The sequence below is a fragment of the Aptenodytes forsteri genome, unplaced genomic scaffold (genome assembly GCF_000699145.1).
Source record: "Aptenodytes forsteri isolate BGI_AS27 unplaced genomic scaffold, ASM69914v1 Scaffold217, whole genome shotgun sequence".
Lineage (NCBI taxonomy): Eukaryota > Metazoa > Chordata > Aves > Sphenisciformes > Spheniscidae > Aptenodytes > Aptenodytes forsteri.
The window spans coordinates 6,938,111-6,960,833 of NW_008796222.1; the positions used below are offsets into that span (position 1 = coordinate 6,938,111).

At 42.2% G+C, this 22,723-nt stretch overlaps 1 protein-coding gene across 1 annotated transcript in view; it reads left to right on the forward strand.

Moving 5' to 3' along the window:
* Positions 1 to 3,159: 3,159 nt before the first annotated feature.
* LAMA4 (laminin subunit alpha 4) overlaps positions 3,160 to 22,723 on the forward strand; it is a 112,525-nt gene continuing 92,961 nt past the window's right edge. The window contains exon 1 of the mRNA XM_009289144.2: positions 3,160 to 3,610. Within this exon, the coding sequence (XP_009287419.1) occupies positions 3,410 to 3,610 (201 nt within the window). The 5' untranslated portion in view covers positions 3,160 to 3,409. The remainder of the gene's footprint in view (positions 3,611 to 22,723) is intronic.

Here is a 22,723-nt window from a genome sequence, read left to right on the forward strand (position 1 = left end):
CCCTCCAAACCCTTCTATTCGTCCCCAATACAACTACTTAGTTAAGCCCAATTGTGCAAACACATAAGCCCTGAACTCTTCAAAGCCATTATGTGACTTATATACACGATTGCAGGATCTTGACCTAAATTAAGTATGCATGAATACACTGTTCAACTTCCTTTCACCATCCCTGCAATAAAAAGACTTTTTAAAAAAACAATTAAATTGTCAGGGTTTAATAATTCAATTAATTTTAATTCCTTGAATTAATTAAATTGTCAAAACTACGAATCACTCAACATAATGACTAGTACTTACCACTGGTCTCCAATACCTCTTACATACTGATACTTCTTGTAACATACTCCCAGTCCTAAACTGTACCCAAACTGCATCACTAGGCAGATGAAAAGACACAAAGAAACCTTATATGCTCTGAAATTACTTTTTTGAAAAGAGGTCTTTTAAAGAATCTTCTATTCTGAAATTTTATTTACTGAAATTATCCCAAAATGTTCTGGAAGGAATCTTTTTCTTCATTGTTGCAATGCAATCCAGAAAAAAAAAAAATGAATGCACAATCAATTGTAGAAAAACTGCTACACCTTATTTTTGTTCTACTGTAATTAGAAGTCTTGTTCTCCAGAGCCAACACCATAACAGCTAATGACTTCCTAGGAAAACTAAAGCTCACAGAGCTAGGAAAACCCTCAAGAAGCCATTTAACACAGTCCTCCACCCTAAACAATTTCATTTCTCGTATTTATCCTTTGATAACTTTCTCTCTTTGATGGATATTGAATCAAGGATCTCCCAAATCTTCCTCTCATGCCTATTGTCTTTAAAATTACATCTCATTTTCTGCCTTTACCTTTCAGCTTTCGTCTCAATAGTTTCTTCGTGTGCTCAGATGTAGTCTCAGTTTTCACTTCCCACATATTTCTTTCTCAAGCTCAGAAAGAGCTCACCATTTGGCCAAATCTTCTTGTCTTTCCTGTTGTGCTGGTTTTGGCTGGGATAGCACAACTGTCTTTCTCGTTCATGTCATTTCTTTACAGACCAGTGAGTTTCTTCAATTCCTTTTTCTACTGGGCAAGAGAAATTTCCTCCCAAGTCTCTGAATTTGTTGAAGGCTGACTGCCAGAAATACGCAGATTTAATTTTCCTGTTCTTCCCATCCAAAGGTTTACAAACCTTAAGTAACTGTTCCCCAAGTTATCTTTCTCTGTTGTTTTGTCAACAGTTCCTCCCTAATGCCTGGGAACAGATGTAGAAGATTCTCTGGTGGTTGCTTTTTCCAGAAACAAGTATCCAAAAAATTGTCTCACACATATTCTGGTAATTTGCTGCACAATTCACCAGGTAGTTAAAAATCTCCATTGCCACCACAGGAGTGTTGATTCTGTCACTTACTGTCAAGTTGTTTTATTCTCCTTCTTGCTCCTGCTTTAATGTTATATTTACACCTCAAGCTTGTCCCGATAGCAGGAGGCCTAATGGGAACCTCATGGGGTCCCTGCCTGGGTCCTCCCTAGTCTTCTGCTCCCTGAGCCTTTGGACCTGCTCTGGACCATTCCCAGGGCTGCCATTAGCAGAGAGGGATGCAAAAGTCCTGGCAGCCCTCAATAATGTCTCACCCTCAGGCTCCTGGGTGGCAGCATGCTTGCCACCATATCAGGTCCAGATGACAGCGAGATGTTTCCATTGCTCACAGGACAGAACTACCTGCAACCACCATTGCCATCTTTTATTTCCTCCTGCAAACCTTGGTCCTGAACCTCACAGCCTTGGGTCACACAGCTTTTTCTTCTCTGCCGGTGTAATACTTTGTCCCACAAGGTTGAGTGGCCTTGCCTGCTCAGCTACACCATTTCTGAATCAGGCAGAGTTTCTTGGTGGTTAACTTCTTTATAGTCCCTATATGCCATCTGTACAGCATTTATGGGCCCAAAGCTGTGCAGGTGCTACAGGTGTGTGGAAGTTAACAGACAGCCAAAGCACTTTACTTTATCCTTAATTCTCTATCGACTGCTTCCTTGGTTCATAATATCTTCAATCAGATAGGAAAGGGGGGACGGAGGGAGAAAGAAGGAATCTGCTTCCAGAATGAAGCCAGATAAGCCAATTTCTGTTAAGATTTAAGAATGAAGCCTGACAGGCCAGTGGTGCTACAAAACCCTGCACACAGGACAGCTGAGGGATGGGGTGCTGACCCCTTGGCTGGAATGGTGCACATTAGTATAATTATACCCTGACTTTGTCCCAAAACCTAGCAAGGGTTACTGCGTTGTCTTTTTGAGATTGTAGTCATAAAATTAAGTCAGCTGTGGGCAATATATTCAGCTCGCTTTCATACACACACTGCAAGCCTTGTTACCACGGCCTCACAAAGCATCTCTTGAAAAAGGAATACAAGATGCTCTTTGTAAATAAAAGTTCATGAGTCTGAGGAATGAAGTCATTTTCCAAAATCGCAGTGAACGATATTCTTTTTCACGAGCCGACAAGAAGCCGAGAGGTGGGCTTGAGGGAAAGGATCTGAATGAAGCATGTCAGAGAAACCACTTAGCCCTATTAGCCCATGGCACAGCCAGGCTGTCTCCCTCCTCCTCCTCCTCCTCCTCCCGCCCACAGCCTCCCCTCCCCCATGCCAAAATAAAAGGTTGGTCTAGCGGATTTTTTAATAAATATGGCACCTTTCTGCCTTCCACTGAATAAACTGGAGATGTTAAAAAATAAACAGTCACGAGAGTGAATGCTTTGCGTGGAGCCGTCGGATGGAGTTGTGGGGGGGTGGCGTGGGGGGGGAGGAAAGGGTGACCTCACTTTCTGAACAGCAAAGTTTGAGTGGGAGGGTCTCAACACGAAAGGTAAAAAAGGGAATGATGTGAACATGTGAAGGAAGCCAGAGCACCGAGCAGAGCGTCAGTCTGTATCCTGACAGGGGGAGATAAGGTGGCTGGGGAGCCAGCGGTGCTTTCCTGGAATACAATCTCTGTTTGACACTCTCTGCTTAAGCACTGCCCATCTGTATGTTATTGAGCTGGAGCCTCTGGGGAAAAAGAGGAGCCACAGGCACAGAGAGTGAACGAGGGAGGCAGCAAAAGCGCTTTTCTTCCCTTCTTTTTTTTTTTCTTTTTTTTTTCCCCTCTTAGCCTCTGGGGAAAAAGAGGAGCCACAGGCACAGAGAGTGAACGAGGGAGGCAGCAAAAGCGCTTTTCTTCCCTTCTTTTTTTTTTCTTTTTTTTTTTCCCCTCTTTTAAATAAGGACCTGGTTAGACTGCCTTGAAGTGCCACATCTGGAAACTGAACGCTGAAAGAAAGTTAAAATAACTGAGGCACCACTAAGCCAAGGGGGGCTGATTGCAGAAGAGGGTAAACAATTACTGAGACGCTAGAAGACCACTGCTGGATGTAAGGGGAGGAAATGGCTTTGATCTCCGCCTGGCCCCTCGTTTCTCCTATATTATTCTTTTTGAGATGCTTCTCCTCCAGCACAGCCTCGAGTGAGGGAGGCGTTTTTCAGTTTGACATTGAAGGTAGCTCAGCGGTCAGCGTGCAAGAAGCCACTGTTATCAGAGGGCAGCAGCAGGCAGTAGCTACTGGAAGTTGGGTGCCTTTTGCTGAGGTACAGTAACTCCCTTCTCTCTCTAGTGTCTGCGCTTTTCTGCTTTCATCTGTCTGTCTTGAAGCTCCCATCTGGTTAACGTTAGCTTAATCATTTGATACTTAAAGCAATACCAGAGATTTTTTGCAGGGGGTCTGAGACGTTGCATTTCGGGACTGGAGAGATACAGCTCAGACTTCAAAATGTACACATTCCCTGCCTGCTGTGAGCAGACAGCTGCTGTACTCTGCAGTGAGGCTGGCTTAGCACGTCTCTGACTTTCCTGCCAACATAACTAAACAGGCCTGTCCAAACAGAGCTATTTTACAAGGGTTAATTGTCACAACACTTTTCTGCTTGCCTTGTTGTAGTTCCTGGAATTGTAATTCACTTAAACTTCCAGAAAGAGTCTGTCTTTTGATGGCAAACACTGTACTGTAGAAGTTTGTGCTTTTGTCTCTGAATGCCATCTGCCTCCAAAATCTGAAGTTCCTTTTTGCGGTGAGAGCGGCGATAATAAATCAAACGCATATAGGAAACTGCCTGCAGAGAAAACACCTGCAGAGGTTTTAAGACTTCCAAAAAGTATGAGGTTGGGATTAGTGACAAATAAAATTAGAGAGATCTGAGAAGCAATTTGATGGTGGAAAATTTTCCTGCAGCCCCTGTGTTTTGGGATTGGTTGATGCTCCTCATTCTAGCAAGGCTGCGTTGGGAATGGACTACTCAAAAATACAGCTTGAGAAAAAAAAAAATTACTCCAGCATACACTGGGAAGGGGGGACAGTAATGTCTCATGCGTGGGAGATGCAAAGTAGGAGGCAAATTGAGTTACATAAGGTCATGGGAAGGGAAAGAGTAGTTCTTCTAGCATAACATCCAAAAATGAGGTGAGATTAGCACAGCCGTGTCACTGTGACAATATCAAGATTGCAATCTCTGATATCACACGGTTAATTTTCCCCCTACACTCCAATTGCCAGAACTAACAGCCATGGAAATAAGTGCACAAGCTCTTCAGACAGCTGGGGTTACCATGGGGCTGGGCAGAGCTCGTCCCCCCGCTGCAGCGGCTCCAAGCAGCTGGGCAGCCTCGGGAAACGCCTGCCCACCCTGCCATGGACTCGGCACGAAACATGACCTGTGTGAGAAAACTGGAGCTTAAACCCTGCTCTGCCCAGCACAGGGGCTCTCGGGAGCCGTCCCGGGCTTGGACGGGCTCCATGACGTGGGATGTACAGCTCTTCTCCTCTGGCTTGGGATCAGCCCCAGGAAGCTGCATTGCCACCTGTTGCTTACAACATGGAAAGTCCCTCAATGAAATGCCTGATTTAAAAGCTGGGTGGGTTTTGTAGCTGCTTTTCACAGGATAATGGGCATAAGTGATTATTAGCCTTTCTCAATATGATTGTGTAGTATGGTTTTCCCAAAGACACAGTTCACATTGCTTCACTTTAATATATTAGACTTTACCTTGGGGAAGTGTTGTGACATGTATTGGACACTGCAGAGGAATGACACTTCAGTCTTCTTCACCCATTTCAATCCTCCCTAAAGTTTCCTTTGTACAGTCCGATCTAATAGACTCACTAACTGGTGTTTGCTCTGGCAGTTTACTTCAGCCCCTGCAATGGCAGCATTTAGACTCTGGATCCCATGTTATGAATGAATGATGCTGCCTGTTATCACCACGCCAAGGCCCTTGGCTGCAGGATGTTATGGTTTCATGACGAAGGAGCCAGGATTTCAGGCCCCTTTGCTAGCTGCAGATTCACCTTACTATTGCATTTCAGGGCCCACCTCCATGGCAATTTCCAAGGAGGCCCAGTAGGATGCTCTTTTGGGATAGGGTTGATGGCTCTGTAACAGTGAGAACCTGCTTACCCATTGATCCACGTACGTAGTTGGTAACAGGAGCTGGGGGACCGGCTCTAAGCCCTGAGGTTGATGTAGGGGCCAGAGAGTGATGGTCTGGTAGTCTCTCAGCCAAGGAAGGAACATTTCCTTTGGTCCTCAGACAGCTTCCCCCTCCCACAGCCCACCTCCCCTCCCTTGGCCCCGGGAACAGGGTTTATCCCAGCAGGTTTGAATTAGCTTCTTTCGAAGTCCGAGTTCTTAACCCACAGCTCACAGTGAACCACAGAGTAAACTCCCTTACACAGCGCGGTTTGATTCAGCTCCTTCATCTAAATATTGACTCAGGCCTATAGCTCTCCTGAGCAGACAGAGGCCGTTAGTCACGTTGAATCGTGCCAAATTATACAAAGGGGGCAGATTTACAAGTCAGAGTTACAGAGCCGTGGATGGTGCTTCATGGTGGACTGTGGTGCCAGTCAACCGCGACGTGAAATACGCTGCTGTAAAGCCAGAGCACAGATCAGGGCAGACAGAAATCACAATGTTTCAGCGTGTGGGGCAGGTGCTAGTCAGCATTTGCCCCACACATGATTCTGCTCTACACATCACCTTCAGAAATTTGCAAGGTCTGAAACAGTGCTGCTGGGAGTTTCCAAGCTATAACTGGTGGGATGCTCTTGAATCTTTGTAAGAGTTTGATATTATGAACCTATAGAAGAACAGGAGACCCCAATTAATGTAAATACATATTAGTGAATATTTCTCAGTTTTCCACTCCTCTTCCTTTCCCATGTTTGGCAACCCTAAACTCAGAGGAACTGGGAGAAGTGGTTTAAAAATTCAGAATTAATGTTAATGTGGAGCTTTTCCGTGCCTTGGATTTAAATGAAAGCCTCTTGATGGCAGAGACAAGAGAACTAAGTACATTTTCAATGCTATGCTAATATGCTGTACCCACTCACAGAGCAGACCATGGGTTTGAGGTGGACATCTAGTAGCTTGGTACCCTGGTTGTTAATCAATATGTGATCCAGTACCCCTAAATTAGGCACATAAACTGTGCCTAAACTTTTTCAATCCAAATCAGGCACTGTCTTCCAGTATAAACCCAAATTCCCCATACAGTAATGGAGACACCAGGTTTTTTAAACCTCTAATTCCTAGCTGTCTTCCCTGGAGGCCCTCAAAGGAGCCTCTTCCTCTGTAAGGACTCTGTTGGGTACTCACTTCAGGACAGCTTTATTAATCAGCTAAAGGCTGGGGCACAAAATGTAGATGTTTAAATTAACTGGACTAGATTCCACCCAATGAAATGTCATGTTACCTGCATAATGAGTACTGGTAGTGACCGTCATGGAATAACGTATCTAGCTCTCTGCCTCTGTTTCAAGAAGAATGCTTATAAACTGATGAAAATGATAATTCAAAGGTAATTAAGCACTGGAGACTTTATCCGGTTGTGTTGGATTGTCTATCAAGAGGCAGATCAATATGAAAAGCACTCTCAAGTACTGAGTTACTTGTGTGCTATTTAGGATGATTAAGTTCCTTGGCTCACAAAGACAATAAGGGGACGCGGGGGAGATGTTACGGTGCCGAATCTTGATGCGTATGGGGAGACAGTTAGAAACAGAAAGAGAATGCACACAAACCACCTGATCCAGTTCATCAGTATAACCCAACTGCAGTTGGTGGCATTAAATCAGAGATTGATTTTTCCAAATAAGGATAGATTAAAATATTTTACAAGGAAGATTAATCAGAGATGGAAGCAAAGGATTTAAAACTGACAGCCAGATATCAAATGAAAGCAAACAAGCAAGTGGCAAACATCAGAAATCTCTGGTTTGGGGTTCCACGCGTTAGCTTGGACACGGCAGAAGGAAAGGGGGTGGTGAGACACTTACAGTTTTGGTGAGGCACAGAGCCAAAACTGAAAACCAGAAGTAACTTCTGAGAACAGTTATATCCCACTGTCAAACACATGCCTTTAAAATAAGAAGCAGGTCATACATTACCATTTGGGTCTGAAGCCTGCCACTGTCAACATTTGTGTTTATAAATTCTACTGATTTTAATTATATAGATGTAGATTTTGTTCCCCAGTAGGAAGAAAGTTCCTTGCAAACGGTGGAAGAGTACAGGTCTAAGGTGAGCATGAACAATGGTACAGGACGTCAAACACTAGAGAATATGGCAAATGCTTCCCCGTGAGTCACATTGTGCAGTCACTCACTTTAATGCAAAATGAATGTAAGGTGATATCTAGAAGAAGATTCATTTCATTCTGACGTAAATGACTACGTGAGGTCAAGAAAATAGCGAAGAGAGCCCAATATAGGAGATGAGTGTGGGAAGGATTAGTGGAAGAAAGGGAAGACAAACATTTTGTGGAGACACTTGCCAAGCAAGAAAAGAAGATTTTGAATGTCCTCTATGGAAAGAAGAAGTGAAGCAAATAGTGGGAAAGGAAGCAAACTAAAGCAGGAAGAAGGCAAAGGAGAGGAAAAAAATTAGAGCAAGAATGAGATAATCAAAAGCCTTAAGGGTAAAAAAAAAAATGAAGTGGTTGGGACAGGGCAGGAAGCCAATTCCCAGAGTGAAGGAAGGCATGATATTGTTGGACAGATGGAAGAGGAAAACTGTTTCCAGCATCAGTGGTTTTGGCTCAGGGGAAAGGCGGAGAGGCAAAAGAAGTCCTTTAAAGGAAACGATTATCATAGTCAAGGCAAAAATAGCCATTTACTATAAGAGACCGTAAGAGGCAGAAGTTATCTGATGGAGCTTGCGTGTTAAAATGACATGTTTGACAATCATTTTTTCCCACCTGACTTCTGCCAGCAGCTGCTGATCTAAATTTTCAAAAGCAAGAAACGGTATTTGAGGTGCGTTCTGTCTGGTTCTCTAAAGCAATAAGCAACAATTAGCATGGGACCTGTGACAAACTCACCTCTCTAAAACGGCTCACATAAAATATATAAAAGAGAGCAATCAGAAGTCCCAGTCACTTGTTAACCAAGACTCAAACTGTCACCAAATTGCCTTCCCGCATAAAGGTTGGAACAGTAAGTCTTGCGAACTAGAGAAACCACAATTTGATCCTTACTTGTGGCATTAATCTATTGAAAACAAACTAGCACTAAAAGAAGCAGCAGAAGACCTAATCCTGAGGTGTAAGCCAAAAAGGGTTTTAGCTTAATAGAAACCTTTATATTCTTTTAAGCTAATGGGAACTGCATCTACCTTTAAAAAAGCAGATCTTTAAATGAATTCATTTCAGACCCTTGAGGTTATGTTAGGTTAACTCCCATAATGGGCAATTTGGATTTCTAGCTGCTGTTTTTTTTCTGGTACAACAAGGTTATGTTCTGAGAAATGTCTATTAGTGGGGAGGAAGTTTTACTGCAGATGTTTGTGATTCCAGCTTAAGTTTCTCATCAAAGCTTTAATGAAAATCAGCTGCTTGGAGTAGAGCCGCCAGACCCCAAACCTTTTAAATCATAGGAAGCTGAAGCAAATGGAAGCACGGGACAGAGCAGATGGATAGTGGGAAATGTTCTCCATTTCAAGAAGGTACATAAAGCACCCACCAGAACAATGCAATTTAAACTCCACTGCAACGAGTTCCCACAAAGTTTTGGGCAAGTACCAGCAAAGTGCCCCAAAGCTTATTCAGGGCTGTGAAAACCAATAAAAGGCATTTCATGCCCACTCTTATTCATGACATGGGAAGCAAGGAAGGAATTAAAAGTCCAGTTTTTCCAGGGGGCATGAGAAACAATAAAAGAATTGATTTCTGAAGGAGAACTTGTCCTGATTTAAACTGATAACAATTACAGCTCCTAGTGTTCAAGAGCTGTGGAAAATAGGTCTAGTTTCTGAGTAATATATAACCAGCCACCGATAATTTACAATTTGCTTCTGGACTTAGATTTCAAACATCAAAATATAGACACCCTTGTTTTTTATATTTTAATTGGTCCTCTTGATCATTTGGATCCAATCCCAGTTCATTTTCAGACACCACCATGAGCTGGGGATGTTTGGGTTACGCATCCTAATGCAAGATTCAACAGTTGCTGAATGGTACTGTATACAAAGCTGTTAGAGCTCCACAGTTTCTGAAATCTAGTTCTTTGTTGTTAAATGTTCTCAAATAGATTTTCCTAACTACCAGTCAGGATACATACAGTGTGTATTTGGCAATGCAAACAGAGATTGACTAAAATGCAGTAAATGCGATCTGGCTTTGTCATTCCTGTTTAGCTGTATTGTACAATTCTTTACATGGTTATTTTCTTAAAATAAATACTTCAGAAATACTAGAACTCCTTTTTTTCTTTTAAGACAAACCAGCAAGAAACAGTGCTAAAACCCCAGCATTCAAGAGTTACTAAGATACCTAATACGAACCAAAGAATAATAAGGGGTTGTGAAAAATATTTTAGAAATTACTATTCCAAGTTTACAAGACTGTAAGAAAACCTAAAATGTTATTTTTTTAAGTCATGATATATGGAAGCCAGGGAGCATGGGAAGAACCGGCACACTTGAATGTTAATTTGAAACATAATTTAATTATTACTGAATAAAAAAACTCTACCTGCATGAACAACTTCCAATATGATCTGTAAAAATAGCCATTTTAGCTAAAACTGTAAGGCTCTGAATCATTGTTTGGCTGTCTTCCCAACAAAAATGAAAAAAATTAATTCGTTCAACCTTTCACCATTGGCGTCGGGTGGAAGAAGAAGCACACAGAACCAGCAACTAAACCGGATCATTTCTGGGCTGCATTGTACCCTGTTACCACCCTACAATGCATCCTGTTACTGTTGTACGAAAGGCCTTCTGAGCGGCAAGAGATGAGCAGACTTCTTTTCTGCCAAGGGTAATGCAAGGCCAATATGTCCTAGGGTTTCCCACTGCGGTTTCCTACCTCTGAGCCTGGATGATAGCCCGTGGAGACCCACAGAGAGCCTGCCGTTCATGACTCCCCAGTGCTGTGCTCCCCACTCCTGGCTCCAGGGACCCTTCTTCAAAAGCACTGCGTGGAAGAAAGTGTTTGTCCAGAGAAAATCTGCTCCAGCAACCAAAAAAGAAAAAATAAATAAATATAAGAGCTGGCAGGGCCCTCCCTAGCCCAGCTATTAAAATCCTACATACCAAGATGCCCCAGAAAAGCTAACACAGCCTGGCCCATTGAAGGTTGGTAAGGCCTCCGGAGCACCAGTACCTGGCACAGATCCATTCAGGAGGGAGGTGGGCAGGTGTTGAAGGTCTAGACATGGTGTAAGGTCAGAGGGGATTTGTGTGTCGTACTCAGCTTTTTGCAGGTTTGTGGTTTTCTGTGGCTCCCTACTTCCCGTCAATGGTGAGGATTGTCTGCAGAGGCTAAACAGAGTCTCTAAGGCACCAGCTAATCACTTTTTAGTCAGCTGGAAACGGGGTTTGGGGTGAGAGATTTTTGTGAGGGATGAGGAAAGAGATTGGGTTTTTTTCTCTTGATGCATCTATTCTTTCCCCTTTTTGAGCCGACAAGAAACTAATTTCTTCATTATCAGACCATGCCAGTGATGAAACAAGCCATGGACCGAGAGGCAGTGAGAGATTGGGACAGGTTATCCCTTCTCCCAAGCCCTGGCCTTTCCTCTCTCCTTCCAGAGCACAGCCTCTGCCCACCTCCATGCTGGATGTAAGGCTTGTAGCACACATTTAAACATGCCAAGCTGTCTCCCTTCCTTCCCTCACATTTGCAAAGCACTGGCACCATCAAGGGGGAAACCGTTCTGGGAGAACAGCCCAGAAACATGGCACCTTCCCATCAGCCATCACCAGCAGCTGCCTGTTTTGTCCACAGTTGGGCCACCCCTGGGAGGGAGAGATGGATGAAAGCTCTTTCTCTTGATCTTTTAAGTTTTTCACACTGTAGCTTGTGTTTCATGCTAACAGGCTTTTAAATTGATGCCTTGGCTATTGGTCAAGCAGACCACTATATGTCCCTACTGCGATTCCAACATTTCAGAGATCTGGAAAATCAAGCCAGGAAATACTAGAAATCTGGGGTGGGGGAAATTGCTGCAAAAGGGAAATCAAAGGAAGCTTCAGATTTACCCTCTCAGTTTTAACAGTGTCCCACGAGCACAGTCGTACCTGCTTTAAAGGCCACTTTTTTTTTTTATCCCTTGAAAATTTTTGTCTCTATCTGGAAATCTCTCAGGGAGTGCTGTAGTTTGTCAACTGATTATGTCTCACTTATCTGGGGAACTCAAGAGGAGAAAGTATGACTCAGAACGCACATTTCATGTGAGTGTTTTGTGGGGACTGGGTGGAGGGTGGTTAATGAGGAAACAACGCAGAATTATTTATCCTTTTTCCTGTAAATTGTTCTCTTTGAATAAATTTGGCATTTTGTCTGAAAGAGGAAAATCAAATAGCTACCTTTCCAGCTGCAGATTTTCTATTTCCAACAGTGAGCATCCATAAGAGTAAGTTTTTTACTTGGTGGCTATAGTAATAAGTACATTCCAGCAGAGGCTGGTATTAATCTCTAATCCTTAGCCAGCTTGCAGACAGCTAAAACATTTTAGCCCTCCCCCTTGTTGGAGAGGAATGCCTTTTAAGCAGAGGCTTTGTCTTTCCCACTGTATATGGAAAAAATTACTATGCACTTCTATGGAGAATGCCTAGCTGAGAAATGTTTATGTTGGATCCAACCCCATCTCTGTTGCTGAATGGCATTTTGTTTTCCACTTGGACTGGGGAAGGGGTAACAGTCTGGAAACATTCTCAACACAGGAAATTTTTTTTAAATTAAATCCAATTACTTAGTCAAGGTAATAGATAATATTGTTGCTCTGCATAAAGCCATCTGGCTTTCAGCTATTGCTTGTTTTTGCGGGAGTCACCGTTACTCTGTCACTATTACAAGGGAGGCATGCACAAGCCCGCTCAGGGAACAAGAATATAGAGTGACAGTGGGCTGGAGAGGGGGTTCCTTGTCATTTTCCCTGTTGCCCATGCTCTGCTTTGCTTATTGGTTTGGGGATTACCCATCTGCAATTAGCCATATTCACTCTCCCTCCAACTGCTAGCTCTACTATGCAACAGGGAGAAACAGAGGTAACTTTTGTTCTATATCTCCCCTGCCAGCGAGATTTTACCTAGAATTGGAGCAACTAGTTTCAGTCTTGCTAGTTTTAGTTCTAGCAATCTCTAAGCTCTTTGTCTAAAACTTCGGGAAGAGGGTTTCCATCAGCATCATAATCCGTTCTTTATTATCATCAAAAATAAACTTCTGTTTTGGAAGCTGATGAGTTGATAACTCCTCAGGTGATACATAAATATTCCCAATTGCCAGGGATAAGTCAGCAAGTGAAGTTTTCAAATCAGGCTGTTATTAAGTTAGGGCCTTTGTCCCGTCTCCCTTAAGGCAACCACAATTTTTTCGGTAGGTTCTGAGGAGAGCTCAACCCCTCTGTATATATAAATGATGGAGATCTTATAGTGTTATGTTGTTGCTTAACATAGCAACAGTTGGAAAAATGGATGAAATTCAGTCATTAGATATATTCTTTATATAGCTATATATAGATATATAGATATATATCAGCAGCTGCAGACTGGCCAGACACTGCGTGCGTAGCTCCGGACCAGCCATAGCCCTCTGCTCTCAGGTGGGGGCATCACTGGGGACGCAGACAAAAAGGGACAATATTGAGATCCTCGCACAAGGGATGACAGAAAGGACACTAGTAACAGAAAATAAGGCTTCATGTGTTTCATCACCCATTGAACAGTTCATTTACTGTAAAAGATTACAGATTGAAAACCAGTGTCACTGCTTTATTTATTTTTCTTATGTTTGAAGATTCAAATTACTGAGCTTCACAAAAACACACCACTGCAGCTTTAATGAGCATTTCATATCACTTACTTACCTAGAAAACCCCATTATTATATTAGCTTGTGCAGATCTATGGCAAATGTACCCACTGAGGCTTTAATTTTCATTGACCCTATCTCATCTTAGAATTTATTTTAAAAAATAAGAATATGCAACAATATTGGGGGGTTTCACTGAATGACTATTTCAGCAAGAAAGAATTTGCTTTTACATTTTCAAGCTAAATAAAATAACAGAAAGCTTGTTACTGTGTAATTCGCATAATTGCTTTAGTTTGTAATCTCATGAAATACAATTAGAACTGAGGTACCTGTCAAGATAAGTGGATACAAAAAGATTGTCAGCATTGTGCCCGAAACTCTTCACCAATTTCTGGTTAATTCCTAATTTACAACATCAGTGGAGCACTGGAAGCAACAAATATTTCACAGTTAACAATGTCAGAAATTTAAGAGAACAATACAGGAATTTAATGTACTACACCAGGGTGCTTATCTTAAAACTATCATGAATATTGATTTGGAGACTAAGCTAAAAAATGTGTTCCTCTCAGAAATGTTTACAATTTTAAAAATAAATTTGAAATTGCAAATTACTAATTTGCATGAGGTTTCTGCCCTTGAAATGGTAAACACTGTACAGTGGCTTTTTTGCATGCAGACAGTTCTCTAACAGCTGTAGTGTCATATTAAATGGGGTAATTAACTGTCTGGCTATGATGTCACATACTGAATTAATTTCTCCAGTAATAATAGTTAGAATGTGACCTTTCTAGTTCAGAAGAATTTGATACTGTAGACCAGAGGTAATGAAGGCTTATAGAAATTATAAATAGAGCTTGGAGGCTTAAGGGGAAGCTGGTGAGCAAGCTTGTTTGTTTTTAATTCTCTAGGTTTGTGAGGCTTCAAAGCTCAGATAAATTTAGCAAAAATCAATGGAGAAGAAATAAAATTGCAGAGCAGATGTCTGCTTTTGTCTGCATGTTGTGGAGTACCTCACGGTGTAGAGCAGGACTTCTGTCCATCTCTGTTTACGATGACTTTGATGGTAGATCATGTCTGGCCAACAGGTCAGTTACTAACTTCTGAGAGCCTCATTCTGCAGGGAAAGACAAAGACCCCTCTGAAATGTCGCTTCATAGGGATTTATAGCTTCAACTACAAAGACAGTCTTGAATTTGGTATTACTCAAGGCCTGGGAATTTGAAATCCATTTATTTCTTCAAATAATAACTTAAGCTAAAGTGAAGTATGACAGCTCTTGGAAAGGGCACCACCAGGGCATTTTAATTTTAAAATTAGTTATAGTTTAACTCAGTGGATGGAAGAACTCACAGCAACCACTTCCATAGTCAAGACCTGGTCTAGGAAGATGCATGCAGCAAACAAAGAGAGATGAACAGGGCAGGTTAAAAGGGGAAGCTATCAGCAGAACTGATGTTATTTGTACCTTCAGTAAGAGCTCTAGCTCTTCATTTGTTTTTTCAAGAAGAGGAAAATGTTTTAATCATTGTATCTAACAAAAACAAATGCCCTGAAAGATATTTTAACAAAAACAACTTCTATATCAAATAATTTTTCCATATTCATATTTCCTTCCTCTTATGAATTGAAGAAAACACATTCTCCTTAAATATCTTAAAAGCTCTCCTACAAAGTTAGTTTCAACTTTTCATGTGAAATTTTAACACCGAAATGTAATTCTTTTTCTTTCTCCCTACCCTCTTTGACTAATCCTTTTCATATATCTGGTATGCTTTGGCAGTAAATCCTCGCAGGTCACTCATAAAAGTTGCCCTCAAATACCAGAGTGCGGTCTACCCCTTAGAAAGGATGGAGAAAAAAATGGAAAAGACGGCACAATGCCAAACAGTGCTGTTTAAATATGCAAATAGCTTTAAAGTATGGCTGGTTAGCTGGAAGGCAGAAAAATTTCCTTTTCATATATCTGGTATGCTTTGGCAGTAAATCCTCGCAGGTCACTCATAAAAGTTGCCCTCAAATACCAGAGTGCGGTCTACCCCTTAGAAAGGATGGAGAAAAAAATGGAAAAGACGGCACAATGCCAAACAGTGCTGTTTAAATATGCAAATAGCTTTAAAGTATGGCTGGTTAGCTGGAAGGCAGAAAAATTCACTGAATTAGCACTGAATTAAAAAGACTGGAAGTCTTGGGTCCAGCAACAGCTTTACATTCACTGCAGGCATCTGAAACAAGCAAATCATGACTACCAGAAATGTCTGCCCCTGTGGGGATATTCATTATTCCTAGTGGTTCTGACTAGTTCTCTTAAAAGACAAGAAGTTGTTGACTTGTGTCACTGCTGTGGATTACATTGGGTACCTCTGGGACACTGTAATCTGGGATTACATTGGGTACACTGCTGTGGATTACACTGGCTACATTCGGACACGGTTCCAGGCAACCAGCTCTAGGTGTCCCTGCTTGAGTAGGGGGGTTGGACCAGGTGACCTCCAGAGGTCCCTTCCAACCTCAACCATTCTGTGATTCTGTGTGACTATGGTCATTATTCCATTTTACAGATGGAGAAACTGAGTGAAAAAGAAATGTTCATGGTCACACAAGAAACGAGCAGAAGAATGTGTTTTCCCGAGTCCCAATATCCTTATGAACATAGTTAGGGACAGAAACCAGGTGATGAGTTTCTCATCTGTTCAGGGAGAAGGAATATTTTTCCTTATCTTAATTTGAAACAACACAATGAAACTATTGCTGTGAAGATGTTAGTAGACTAGAAGTGAAGGGTATGTCATTAAGTGGGTGAGTGACTAGAACCAGGTGCAGGGAAAGGCAAAGTGGAGGAGTAGGAGGACAAATGGAAAGCAGGACAGGGAGGACACGAGCGTGAGTAGAGAACAAGGCAGCAGCAGAAGGGCTGTGGGAGCCAACGGGGGCAGGTGGAGATCCACGGCCTGTAAGCCTAATGTTCAGACGCTCCATTAATAGAAACAGTCCAAGAGAACTACAGAGGCCTCCCCCAAGACGGGCCAATGAACGACCATCTCATCTGGTTGGCATTTACTGTAAGACTGTTTAAATTACATTCAAGCCTCGTTGCCGACAAGAGAGACATATAATATAGACAAGACTAAACGGTAACCTATAAATAAAAACTAGAGTGAATGTGTGCTATAAATACAAACTGAGGAGCCATGGATTTAATCAATGCCTCACTATATATAAATGGACCTATTGGAACACACTGTCTGCAGCAAACCCCTCATTGCTACAAGTACTCACTACGCTTTTGAGGAAATTGTAACTACACATATCTCTATCCATATGATTATTCTTGCTCCTTTGGCAAATTCAAATCCATCCAAATTTTGGGGACACGAGAGCTAGGAGAAACTGATAAACAAATGATTTGCAACTATATAGTTATGATTGCAAAAAAGTGGCAGGGATATGAATGACTGTTAGGACAATACCAAAGCTGTCATCAAATGCTTGTTTATAAAGAGCCCAAGGACACCTTCTAGAAATATTTTTCTCTCTCCTGCCTCAAAAAATCAGAACAAAACAAAGCAGGGAGAATTTAATTAGACAAATTTTGCCCCAGGTCATACACTTCACATAGGATCCATCAGATCCTTTGTCCACATGGCCTACCATAGTTAGATCAAACGTAGTTGTAGAGATGGATCCTTTTGGCAGGTTGGAGGAGTAACAAAAATCAAAGTGTTTAAATACAGCCATCTGTTATCTCAACCATTTCAGCTGTTGAGAGATGGAGACCACCCTCTCAAGCCTCTCTCACAGTAGGTATTACAGGAAAAAATGCAGAGATTTGCTCTGCATTTCTTGGTTATGCATTGCTGGCGATCTTGTGAACACTCTAGTGATCATGTGTGGAACAGAGGAGGATAAAAGCTGTGAGGAAGAGGAGCAATGCCATATAATATTCGAAGCAGCAAATAATAATAAAAGCACTGTTTTAATGCAGCTATCATTGACTGTCCTACCCTTTTGGAAAACACGAATCAGGAGTCTGATCATACAGAGGCGTTTGGCAGCATCTGATGCTGGGTTCAGTGATTTATTATCTCCTAGTTATGAAGTGTAGCAAGACAGTCCTTCATGGTTAGCTAAGCCAAATAAGAAAGGCAGATTACCTGCTGATGCACACTTCTCAGATATCTTACATGAGCTACTGTACCTGTAAAATATATACTGTTTCCTGGGGACAGACAAAACCAGCATAGTTCTAACCTTTATCAGTCAAATTCATCCCAACACTTACTTAACACTGTTTCTCAGCTGTAGTCAATATTTGGTACCAAAGTGTTTCCAGCAAGAGCAGGTGAGCCAGTGAGTTCCTCACCCACAAAAGTGGAAAAGTCTGGGTGTGAAGTATACCGGGGCATCACCCACCACCTGGATGGGCAGAGCATTGGCTGGATAAGACGCGAGACGGGGATAAAATCTTTTGGCAGTTCATCCACTGCCAGAAATAGGGCTCCATCTCCATAACTTAAAGGCATGTCCATGTAGACCATTCAAACCAGAGCATTAATTAATAAACACCCTATTATTCTGGTAAACTCAATCTCTGATGGGCCCAGTGCAGCTGCCTATGCATTCAGAAAAGAGGGAAATGCATGCAGGCTTTCCTATCTGCTGACTCTACACAGCAAGTGTCGTTCATAGGTTTTCTAGTGAACGTGCGAGTCCATATAGTTCTCTGGGACCAAGGCAGCAACCAGCATGGCTGGGTTAACACCAGGATCCTGCAGAGCAAATATAGCTATATCCTTTCCCCCCTCTTAACCCGCATCCATCCGCATGTACACACGCACTTTTGAGACCCCCTGCAGTCATGAGATACTCCTAAATACTATACATGCCAAATGCTCGAGCCAAAATGTAACCTCCAGCAGTTAAGCACCTTTTCCATAGTCAGTAAAGTGCATGGTGGCTGTGTAAGAGAGCAATGAGTCCAGGGCTCCTGAGTGCACTGCTCACCAGTAGCATGTGCCGACACCGAGCTGCAGTTGTACACAGTGTGTACCATAGATCTGATGGATTTTGTGTTTTGGCAACAAATAGAGAGGGGTTTCTCCTGCAGGTCACCAAAGGCAGGAAGGTCAGGACAGTGGGGCACAGTGTTATTGCAGCTCTTTTTGTTTGCATAAAGTTTCCCAGCAGACTGAAGAAGAACTAAATCTTTGTGTCTATGCTTATGAATAACACGGTTTTGACCTGAGGAATTTGAAACGTCTGTTACTTTGCTCCCAGGGAGCAAGAAATGGTCAAATGTCCATCAGTCTACAACTGGCAGTCTGGATTTTAAAAGTCCATGTTTAAACGTACTGGAAGTCAATTATGTCCTGAACTGAAAAGCAGATGTAGAAGTCATGTTGGTGCCCTCAGTACTTTCTTGCTGAATGAAACACCAGAAGTAGACTCATATATCTATTCAAGGTAAAGAAGATATTGTTTTGTAGTTAATGCTCTCCAGGCATGATAAGCCGTACAATTTGTGCCTACCCAGAGTGGTTTTAAGCTAGGATGTCCATGGAGTCAAACACTTTGTTTATTTACATCCCAGTTTGGCAAACCAGTATTTTAAGTGCAGCAAAAAGTGTGCGTTTTGGAGGGAACCACAAGGTGTCCTTAGAACGAGGTTGTGCTCCTTTCTGTGCTAGAGCTTAGCTGTGTAGTTATTCGGGAGATTTACTTAAGTCACTAGCTTTGGAGACTGTCAAAGTCACTCACAGCATCAGAGCTCTTCTGTATCTACAGTGCTTAATTGCAACTTGAGCCAGGAATGAACATGACAGCACTAACATGATGGCAGGGGTCAGTTTTGCTCTTTGTAAAATGGAATAATCTAGTGTCTCACGGGCCTGTGTTAGAACTAAAGTCACTGTTTGCAGTGAGCACCAAGTATTTTGGATGACAATACAAAGTCTTAATAATAATTTCTTACAGATTTCTTTCCTCAATATGTTCTATGTTGTCCAAAGCCATCAAGTTGAAGTGGGACTGAGCTACTTGCAGCAATAAAATTAATTTCCAGATAGCAGATGTCCAGTGGCATTTTAAAACTCTTCCTAAGAATTACAGCTTTACCAAAGGTGCCAGCGTATATGTATGCTTTGTGCCCCCCCAAAGAAGAAAAACATATCTCAGAGATGGGCTGAAAAGATTTCGTTTGCAGGTTTTTGAACACACAAGTATTCAGTGAGGAAGGTGGCACCAATGCAGGGTAATATAATACAGGTCCTTTTGAGAGCTAGCTGTAAAAGTCAGAGGAGACACTATCTGGACAAAGGGAAACATCCCATGATCGCACTCTGAACTGGCTAGAATCAGCCTAAACTCAAATGTAGAAGCAGAATCGCTTGGGCCTGTCAGACACCAAGGTTTCCTTTAGATGCATCCACTTTCTCTATCTGAAGATACTGACTGGTGAAACAGGCTGTTAGGAGCCTTTGCACTTCTCCAAAGGTACAGGGTGTCTAGCAGTTTGGCCAGATCTGTGGCATAGCAGCCATAACCTGGACACTTCTACACAGCACAGCACACCTGACTTGTGCAATAGGTTTCATCTCCCCAGACTTTGTATGCAGTACAGGTGCCTACACGTGAGCTAGCCCTCCAAGCCCTCCTTCGCAGTCGGTAGAGAGCAACAGGCACAGCTGACCTACTTTAGACACAATTTAGTACAGAAGGAATTAAACCATATAAAGGGTGTCTAGCTGGCTTCTTCCCATGTGGATGTCTCCATGTTGATGACTTCCAGCCTGCTGTGGTTTGGGCTTCTTCCTACACATGCAGTCCTGCCGCCCAGCTGCGCAGGCTGCTAACCAGGATGCCCCTGCACTAGCACAGCCACAGCTGTGTTAGCACAGCACTGCACCTGGGGCACAGAGGTCCTCCGGGGTTCGGCCTGGGACTGTCTTCATGGCTGACATAGACATGTCAGGTGGGACCTGCTGAATGCTGAAAATTTGGCGTGCTTTCTGTGAGCGCTTGGCTGAGGATTGAGTATTTCTGAACATGAAGACCCTATTGTAGGTGAGAAAGACCAGGAATCTCTTCGGAAAAGAGTCCTATCTGTTCTGAGGAGACCAGAGAAATTGGAATAGCATCAAATGTACAGTAGAGGACTGCTTTCTCAGACTTGTTTCTATAATGTTCTTATTTCTAATAAATAATTACATAAATGAAAGTACTGGGAGATATTCAAGCAGGAAAACATCTTTATTTTTAGGAAGGGCAGTAGGCTATTTATCTCAAGTTGGCTTAAACAAACAATCTTCAAAAAGACCTCAGAACTGTGGCTGCCAATTCCAAATACTGCTCATAAAAAAAAATAAACAAAAGCAAGCATGTTTGGGTTGGGTTTGGAAATGTCCCCAAGGAGCAGAGGGCTGTTGTTTCCATGGCAATGCCATGCACTTCCAGCTGACCGGTCTCTCTTTTAGATCCACAGATTTTAAAACAGGTGGAGGTTGTTTAGAGTATTCATTCACCCCTGTATAGCAAAAGATGGAGAGTTTCAGGGAAATAGTATTATGTTGAGTCCTAAACTTCTGTTTGGCTAAACCGTTCCTTCCAGAAAAACATTAAACCTTGATGGGAAACTGTCAAGAAGAGAAGAATCCATTGCTCCACTCAATTTGTCTGATTGTTTTCATCAACACATTAAAAACTTGGGCTTTATGTACTCAAGTGTCCTACTTTGACAGGTATCTACGGCTGATATGATGCCTGTTATATCAGATGGAGGAGCAACATTTTTCTATTTTCTTTTCCCTGGGCTCTGAGGCAAAACTTGATAATGTTTAAGTAGAGTTTGGTTTTTTTTCTTCTTTTCTTTCACTCCATAACAGACAGTGAGGACTTTTGAGGGTCCCACAGTTCTGAAACTGTTGATCAATCGACATCAAATGATAAATATTATTATGCAAATAATTCACAGTGTGTCACAATTCTCCATAGATGTTTCGATTGAGAGAGAGCCTATCACACCAGACTTCACAGTTCCCAGACTAAGACTCCCTTAAGTATATGTCTTCTGACAATATTTTTACCACCCTTACAGAACAGGTCAGACTGCAGAAAAATGGAAACTTGAATGCACAAAAATCTTTTCAAAATGAAACTGTATGTCCAATGAACTTGCTACACCATCAAGATAAAGCAGGTGAACAAGCTGTGGTATGTCAGCTTAGCCAGAGGTAACTATCTATGTGTGTTTTTGACCATCACCAGATGACAGGTAATGAGAATTAATCTAACTCTCTTCCACTGAAGGCTAAAAGAACAGTTACTATGACCTGGGTAGCATACCATAAATTATGCTGCAATCATTTGTCTAGTCTCTTGGCATATGAAGAAGTAATGTGGGGGGGCTGCCAGAAACTAAAAAAATGTGTACTTTTGCCTCTTGGCATCAAAAATCACCCTTCTAACCAAAATACAGGTGTTTATGACACAGGATAGAACTTCCTTCTAATTTTGCAGGTAGATTTGGGGTATTAGGTTAATTAAGTTCATTTTCATTTCATCACAACCCCATGAGTTTATAGGATTCAACTGTGCCCAGGCTGCACTCACTTTTACTACCCTGAACAGATCTTTGAAGTGAGAATCTACTAAGTAATACCGTAATGTCTGATCTTTGCCCTCAAGTCTGAACATCCACGCAGCCCACTGAGGATCCTTCTCAGACCTGGAAGGAAGCACACCTTTTGACTCCAGCAGCAAAGAGCCTAACACTGCTCGCCAGCTACAACCAAGTCTCACCTGACACTAAACAGCAGTGACTTGGCAGCTGACGTGCCATGACTGCTACTTTGAGCGCTGTTCTTCAGCTTCTGTTCCCCAAGTGCACCAGCTGTCTCCTCTTTTACAATGGTCCTGGAGGCAAGCACCATCTTTTTCTACTGGGTTTGTTTTGGATCAAATGTAATGAGAATCCTGGCCCAAGACTGGTAGGCATGAGTATAATGAATATAACAAAGGCTGAAATGTCTTAATGTAAACCATTTAACCCTGAATTACATCCTTTCATGTAGCCCAGCACTCAAGAGAAAACTCTGGAAATAACAAACACTGGTGTGGATCCAAGGGAGCCTTTTATTTTGGAAGAAAGAGACCCTTTGTGCTTTTATATATTCACAGGAAAGTCACAAGTTCCAGTACTAACTAAAGAAACATGCCATGCTTTCTTACCATTAGATGAGATAGTCAATGGCTACATCTGAATTACCAAATAAAGCAGCGTGGGGACCTCCTAGTCAAGTAGCATAACACAGCCCATGTCCACGTGCTGAAGCTCTCTCCGTGTTTGCCCAGAAAAGAACAGTCCCATACAGACTGCCTTGTGGGAACACATCC